We start from the raw sequence: 8,668 nt of genomic DNA, 5'->3' as shown, positions 1-8,668 counted from the left end.
AAAAAGTAATGATTTAAACATTATACTCATTAATTCATATACTGGTAAGCATATCTATGGTGTAATAATAATTAGTACTTACGGAAATATATTTTTGTCCTTGTCTGTAGTTCATTATTTCAATGCCTGAAAGGGGCTCTCCGTTGTGCATATCAAACTGATATGACGAACTGATACTAAATGATGCGTTTCTTATATTTTTGAGTAGAACTGCATCGGAGTCCTTTGCCGCACGATACTCAACACATACCCCTGAATACCCCTGCCCACAGTAATACCTGAGAGTTTCGTCGAGAGCTTTGGCAGTGACGTAAATTGCATTAATTGATGTCGTCATCTGATACCAGAATTCGTATAGGGCAGAGTTGGACAATCCGGAGCTTTGCCTGGGACATTCATTTGTGAACATTCCTTTAGAGGAAGCATCCAAATAACACTGGAATGCGTTTTCGTACAGTTCCTTGAACCAAGGCATGTCCATTGCTGTTCTAGGCTGCTTTTGATTTATCCAGTTCTGGAAGTTTGATGTCTGGGCTATTTGGGGCTGGAACGATACTACTCCATTAGCAACGTTCTCCAAACCCAGTACATTCAAGTTATCGCTGCCCCAAGTCTCACCCCCAACAATGACAAACTGCTGACTCCATGAAGCATCCCTAATGGTCAGAAGCATCTCTCTGATGCTTTCCTTCTCCAAAAACATAACTATGACTCTTGCATTTGTATTTGATCTGACCTTATCCAAAATCTGAGCTGCGGTGCCGTCTTTCCCCATCTCGTATTCAGCAGCCATGCATATTTGGAAGTCAGCTGTCATTCTCTTTAATACTTCAACATCCTCACGCATAGAAGGGCTATAAACTGTCTGAAAGTAATACCATCCCTTCTTTGCAAAGAAATTTGCCATAGCCACAGACTGGATATAGTTACTTTCAACGGTTCGACTGAAGAGTGGATACATTACTTTATCCCCCAGTAATGAGCTAGATGCAACTGTTCCAATCTGTGGCAGTCCATACATCTGAGTACTTTTTAAGAATGACATTGCCCCGTTATTATTGAATCCCTCAATGAGAGCCTTTATAGAATTAGGATCAACATAACGTCCATGCTTATCTTTCAGCGTTTTGCGACTTCCGAGTAAATTATTAAAGAAGAGTGAAGCTGCATCAGGATTATTGCAGGCATCCAGCATGACTGTTCCTAACTTAACCCCAGAGAGGATCCCTGGTAAGTCGATACTTAGATTCTCCACAGCATATTGTATCGCAAGCGCTTGTGCCATACCATAAGGGTTGTCATCTCCACACGTAAATCTTTCTGATCCTGAAAGGTGTGCAGACAGAGCCACGCCTATATTGATATCTCCAGGGTTGTAGTAGAAATCAAAAGGGTTGGGTTCTACAACGCAGTAACTGCATCCTTCGGCTGGACAAGAGGAAGTAATAACCCTTGATACACCAGAACCATCATACATTCGGACTTTCGTTTTGTCCAATGTAAGAACGTTATTTTCGTAACTTCCGACCTGCAATTATTTATAAAACTTATTTTATTGCCAGAAAAAATATCATTTTCCCTCATTAAGGATAAGTACAGATACCAATAACAAAATAAGCTTCTCCAAAGCTGTCTACCTCTTCAAAGGCAAAATTAGGAGCTGTAGTTCTATCGTTGTAGTTATAGACCGTGAAATCTTGATCCATAATGTCACCATTTGCATCAAACTTGACCCTCTTTCCTACCAAACTTGGTATGCCATCAGTGCTTGAGAACTATAACAGTCAGAAAATTTAATCACTATAAATTGTTTATATGAGGTGTTCAATGCAATTGTGATGGTTTTATCAATTAAATTTATAAATCGTGTACTCTAATTTTTATAATAAGACCATCTTTTCTTCATAGTGAAATTCCGGACCAGTCCTTCAAAGATAATATAAAAATTGTTTGAACTTACAGTGAAGTCTATGCTCTTTAGATCGTTGTGGAAATCTGCAGTCGACATCGCTCTCAGACCGTCACAGACACCATTAAAGCCGTCCCCACAGCGAGACCTCTGGGCTTGTCTTAATGCTTTGGCGAAGGCATAAACTCCCTCTATTGCAGACTGCACGTAAGGTAACTGTTTGTATATGGATCTCTTTGTGACAGTTCCAGGGCAGAAAGGTTTTGTAGCAAATGGGGCATAGTTAATACCTAAAAAATAAAATGTGTTTTTTGGAACATTTATGTCTCCATATGGCAGCTTATGACAAAGGTTTAATTAGGTCAAACTTGAAAGTACTTGCTACAAAGAATATGCCTGTGAAATATGAAAACCCTGTGACCAACCGTTGCAAAGTTATGGCGAAAGGTATTCAGTAAAAGTTTTTTTTTTTCAAAAGCAAGTCACATGTCAAGATAAAGGATAATGGTAGAAATTAAGGGAACCAATGGGAGGACTTGTCATAAAAATAAACATGTGAAATATGGAATCCATTGCACAAAGCATTCAAATGTTATGGCCAAGGTTCCAGTTTTTTAATAACTCCAAGCTCAAAGGGTGAGAATTCTTGATAACCAAGGGGATATAACTCACAAGAAAAACGCAAGTGAAAAAGAAAGCCTTAGCTCAATCTGTTTAAAGTTAGGACCAAGGTAAGAATTTTTTAAAAGAATCAAACTCGAAGGTCGAGACTTAAGGGTCAAAATATTTAATTCCAAGGAATGGTCTTGTAAAAAGGAAAACACTCTAGCACCAACTGTTCATAATTTATTTTAAAAAGTTCAAAATTAGATATTTTAGTTACACTCCAAAATCAAGGTCAAGAAGTCAAATACCGGTATGTTGGTACCCAAGTCTTTGATTACAGAGGCATAAAACCAATGTTGCATTAATGATTTAACACCTGGAGACCGTTTTATTTCTAACATTTGTTCTTGTTGTACTGAAAAGAATAAAACTTTCTACATACCAGAAAGCCTACAGTCGTATAGTGTCATGTACCAGTCTTGAAACCACGGGTTGTCTGCAGGAGGACTCGTCTCTGACAAGGTAACAAAGTAATTTTCAAATTCTGTGATTTGGCGAACTTTTGGTAGGGCAAAAATTACACCTTTGCTGTTGGGAGCATGCGTACTCAGTGGATCCGGAGAGACCATTCTAAGCATATCTGCCATAACCCACTGGACGCGTTTCCCGATGTTTGACTTCAGTATTTTGATGGCATGAGCCCCTGGTCCCAAAAATACGGCGACATTGACCCCGTCGTTGCCAAGGTCACTGAGTTCGTTCTCGTAGTCGGCTTGTGTGGCGACAATAGAGACGGTCTTTACGCCAGCTATACAGATGTCTTCCTTTAGAGCCTCTCGCGAAAATTCTTTATATCCTAGTTCTCCCATATCGGTGTTGACGTTGACAACTGTGACACGTGTCCAGTTCATTTGCTTCAAGACTTGTGTCAGCACCTAGGAAAACGGAGTGGAAGAGGGAGTTGATTTATGTTTATATATTTAAGTAAATTTTGTTTAATCTATTGAAATGTTTTTATTTACCCTGGCCAATGAAAACCAGTTGCGTCCAGTTCTCAGGAAGTATGGATACTCGGATTTATCACTCAGATCCGGATGAATGATTCTTGGTGAAATCTGGGATGCTGGTATTTCTGACGTCATTTTCGCTACAGATTCTATATTGCTGTTTAGGGGACCTAAGATTCCTAAAAATAAGTAAATAAAACTTTAATTATAATAAATTCGTTGCATATTTACTAAATTCTGACGACTTTTTATTACAGATCGCAAAGGGGTTATGTAATTTTTTATTCTTTGCAAAATTTTCCAAGAACCTGCATTGTTTATTGTTTTTTTAAAAGAACATCTCTTTCATCCCTTTGCAAAGAACACAAAAATATGTGACAAGTACCGGGTATTTCAGAGCAAATTTATTTAATTTGTTATTCAAAATAATAACTTAATCATTCTTCCATTCTTCTAGGACACATTTAGAATATGTTCAATTCAAAAATAAAATTGTAGTAGAATTAACTTGTGTGCAGTCTAAAAATTTTCCTTTCATACGTTATTCAAAATTGTTCTGAAAGAGGAGGTTAAACACTTTGTAAATGTGTGCTGAAGTACTAATTTGTTAAACAAAAAAAACATCACTGGGGCTGGAGGGGGTCCTTCCTTAAGCACGTATGCCCTTTCCTATTTAGAAACTAGAAAGTATCTTTGAGTTGTTGTAACCAGGCGACCGTTTCACTAACAGATCGTAGCTCGTAAACGTAGACATAAACTTGAACGCAGCACGTAAGTGCGTTTCACTAAGAGTTACGATTTGCGAGTTACGATTAAACTTGATCGTAACTCTACGAGCAGTCAGGGGCACTCTTAAAATACTTACGTGCAAGTAATTTCATGAAAAAAGAAATAAAAAACGACAATATAAGCAAGAAACTAAGTAATTTCTCACTTTCTTACATTTCTGTCACTCTCTACCATCGGCTGGAACGAACGACAACTCTGCATTGGAGATTGCATTTCTGTCTGCTTTTCCAACAACAATAGTATTTTGTGTAGACCGAGTCCGATCTTAAATCACAACAAAAAAAAGATACAATACAAATAAATCAATTTGACAATTATATAAGAAATACTTTCAATTTTCAATTTTAAAGCTCAATATATTCTGCTCTCGATCATAAAAATCAAGCAATAAAAATACAGTTTAAAATAAAATAGAATGCGTTTTGATCGCTTACAAGATAGACGCACATTCTCCACACCCCCTTTATAAAAATGAATAGTGACACAGAAATAAAATTAAACAAAGAATTATAACTCTATTCCTAACTGATTTTTATTTTTCTTTTCTGAATAAATTAATTACTGGAAAATGCACAAAGTATACGTAAACACGTGAATTTGTGAACATAACCGAATTTCTTTAAAATGAAAATTTAGTTACTTACATACTGGGTCAGTCAAAATAAAATCAAACTAACCTTTCTAACTTATGAAAACTAGTATACATATATACATACATGTAAATGTAAACAGAGGCACGTAGAACACGGAGGGTGTCCACTTTTTTGGCATAGATTTTGCTACATACATGTAGTAGATCTTTTTTCAGATATGCTATGTTGTTCAGATCCTTCTCCCTCTCTACTTTTTGTTGCTGTAAGGTCGGGCACCGGCAATTCTAGGATTTGGACATTTTATAATTTTCCTTTACTTGTCAGATTACTCTTGGAAGTTACCCCCTACTTTTGTGTGTGTGTGTGTGGGGGGGGGGGGGGGGTAAATTAAATTTTGTTTGTTTTCATTTTGCTTCTCAGTAAAAATTTTGGAACTCCCCCCCCCCCTTTTTTTTTAAACCATTGCTGCGGGCTCAGCTTCAATATATACAAACCACTATACAAGGTATACAAGGAGAGTTTTGTCGCTTATTGAATCAGCGTTTGTTAAAGACAATTTGAATCAATTTAGAGATTTAGATTGAATAAATTTGTTTTATAAGATTAACTTGCAAATTGTAACAGTAAAATATTTTTCCTGTATTAATATTTTCCCGATGTTTAAGATTTGAACGAGATATTGCAATGGATAGTTTGCTAACATCTTAATATTGCTTACTTATTTATACTGATCTAAAAATACTTTTTAAAACATGCGTGCGAGTTTTGGCAATATTTAAATAATAAACATGCCGAATTGTATAACATGCACCAATAATTCTAATTTCTAACAGAAACATAAAACGAAAACGTCAATACGTAGATACAGTCGGGGAAAACTTTTTTAATATGTTTTGTTTCACCACGAGTTTGTCATCATTTTTAGCAGGGAGTAAAATAACTCCAATCTTCCCCCATGTTTTCTTGAGGGGAATAGTAACCTGTTTAAATACTGTTGACACTCGTTCAGAGTGTTATTTTATGTCTTTTACAGTATGCATTAAATTAAGCTGTAAGTTTATTTCACCCTGGCTTTGGGGTGTGTTATTCGTTCAGTATGTTTCATTTTTGCCAATTTGTTCCTTAGCTGTAAACGTTGTCAGTCCCCTGTGTCCCTTTTAGAGTTAAGCATGTTAAGTAAAATAAAACATTATACACCATTGTGGAGTATATTTGATACGTATGATTTGATTTTAGATATAAAAAAGGAACTTTAATCAAATTTTATGCATAGAATAGGTATATAAAATTATATTTTTTCATTTTATTGATCTAATTTCCATTATCTCTCTCTCTCTCTCTCTCTCTCTCTCTCTCTTTTTGAAGACTAAGACAAATAATGAAAGATATTTATTTTTATTTCGTAATGATATAGATTTCTTTCTTTCTTTATCTCTCCTCTTTTGTCTTTCTCAAACAAATGCAAATACACCTCCTTTGTTAGAAGAGTTCCAACAAGTTGGTCGTAACTCGCCAGTCGTAAGTGCTACGTTTGCGATATGTTTTGTGAAACGCTCGTTTACGTGCACCTCTAGCAAACGTAAACGTTATCGTACGTTTACGATTTGCGATTTGTTAGTGAAACAGTCGCCAGACAAATAAAATTATATCATTGAGGTAAATCTTCTGTTCGTTTGCTTACTCAAAAGACTATTTTGTTAAAGTTACTTTTTAAAAGGATTAATTACCTAGATGAAGCTTGGATCCATCACTACAAGACAGCTGTGTGTTGGAGAACTGCGGATAAAATTTCTGTGCGGCTCGGACGGCCATAAATGGACTTCCGCAATCATCATAGGCCTTCATTCCTGCAATTCAAAATAAACACATTTAAATTTTAAAGCAATATTTCTTGGTTATAATATTAAAATAATTTCAAAACAATACTCACCAAGCCTGATTCCCGGGACAATATTTTGTGCATTAATACGCTGGATTGCAAATCTCGCTGCTTCGTACACTTGTATCAGTTCTGAAGGTAAGAATGGGACAAATTTTTAATTAGTACGTCATTGATACAAAACTATTTCGTAGAACATGTTTTATAATAAGACAATGCTCAGAGTGATGAATGCAAATTTCATTTATTTCATTTAATCATATTATTTAAAGGAAAAATTTATGAATTTTAAAATTTATATTACTCGAACTGCTTTCCTTTTGGGAATCCTAGTTGTACAGTGTAGTACATAATAAGATTTTAGTATCACCCAACCCATCCAATCCCCAACCCCTGTATCAAGTTGTAAATTTTGAATTTACCAGATGGAGTTATAACTTATTACGTTGTAAATTTTGCATATAACCCCCCCCCTAGTAATTTCAAAATTTTTGTGTTACCCTGGGTAAACTTGCAAGCACTGTAACCTGGTCCAAAAATGTGCCATCTCAACTGTTGGGATGTATAGTTACTTAAGCTTACGGACTACTACATCCACATACCTTTATGTGGAGTCCCACACGTGTATCCACCAGTTAAGGTGTCCCTTATCTTAAATATGCCACCTATCAGGGCTCCAGCTGAAGCGACCTCTACATCCACCTCAGATCTCCGGGCATCGCAAGTCTCCCTTCCCAGGTTCTGGGCGTTAGAGAGCGAAAACAGCACCACCAGACACAGACAGACACACCAACTGTAAGACATATGTAAAACATGGAGTTAAAGCTGTGAAACACGTCAAAGAATATAAAGATAATTAAATGTATGTATGATTCACTCAGTAGTTACGAGTTAAGAGCTATTTAAGTAGATAGGAGAGAGAGAGAAAGAGAGTCCTCTTCATATATACAATGTTTCATACTCTGCAACAATTAAAACGTGAAACTGGGATATCTTGATGAATTATTTTAAGAGGATACTTGTCTTACGTGATTTTTAAAAGGGATTTTTAGTTTCTTTTAAATTACAATTTGAAAAAGGTATATTCATTAATGTTAATCCCATTTTTCCTTTACAAACTCATCCGCTCCGTATTTCCCCCCGAATTCAAGGATATACATGTAGTTCCTTTTCATAATTACGATTTTTGATGTAATATTGAATGACAATTCCATTCATGAAATTTTTTGACAGTTTATTAGCAAGTTTAGTGTTTACATCCACACATTATAGGCATATATGATATAATATATACCTTCCTTTGCCTCCCTAATACATGTTTATTTCTTTTGTTCTAACATGCCAGAATAAAAGTTCAGAAAGGGAAATGTTGGTTCTTGCAATTTCTTCTGCCCAAAATTAAACTCAGTTGTAAAATACAAATTGATGTTAGACAGTATTGTAATCACTAGCTAGAAGTCTTCAATATCTGTCATATGTATGATAAAAATCTGGAAATGTATTGGAGGCAATACAACCAGTTTATTTCCAAGATTCTGGAATCCACCCTTTGGTTTCTTTTATTATATCATTATATTTATTATTATGTGTGCACTATAAACGTCTTTAACAAGTGTTGTTTTATTTGTATATAAACTGAATTTTAAAATGTTATAATTTAAATGCATTTGTTCTACTTTGGACGGATTCATTCGAAGCAAAAGCTGAAGGGGGAGGGAGCTCGGGGGGGGGGGGGGTAGAAGGGGGATTACAACTACTTGCAAGAATACATGAAGGTTTAATGAACTAATAAAAGAAAAAGAGGAAAAGGGGTCTGCGCATTTACTATGTCCAATATAGCTTCTTTTGTCTTATATTAAATGTCCTAATAGTTGTACACAAAAAA

General features: G+C 35.6%; 1 protein-coding gene across 1 annotated transcript; it reads right to left on the bottom strand.

Annotated features, from left to right (window-relative positions):
- Positions 1 to 34: 34 nt before the first annotated feature.
- Positions 35 to 7,576, bottom strand: LOC134252231 (metabotropic glutamate receptor 3-like; the record flags this gene model as incomplete). The annotated part of the gene is made up of 8 exons (XM_062734653.1): positions 35 to 1,528; positions 1,638 to 1,775; positions 1,961 to 2,199; positions 2,958 to 3,450; positions 3,538 to 3,701; positions 6,632 to 6,751; positions 6,835 to 6,915; positions 7,386 to 7,576. Coding segments are annotated over 8 exons (2,920 nt in total), but the record flags the coding sequence as incomplete, so codon positions are not given.
- Between the last annotated feature and the right edge of the window lie 1,092 nt (positions 7,577 to 8,668).

The sequence above is a fragment of the Saccostrea cucullata genome, unplaced genomic scaffold, assembly GCF_032062105.1.
Source record: "Saccostrea cucullata isolate Sc308-1 unplaced genomic scaffold, CSIRO_AGI_Scuc_v1 ctg19669, whole genome shotgun sequence".
In the NCBI taxonomy this organism is placed as follows: Eukaryota; Metazoa; Mollusca; class Bivalvia; order Ostreida; family Ostreidae; genus Saccostrea; species Saccostrea cuccullata.
This window is presented reverse-complemented; position numbering and strand designations above follow the sequence as displayed.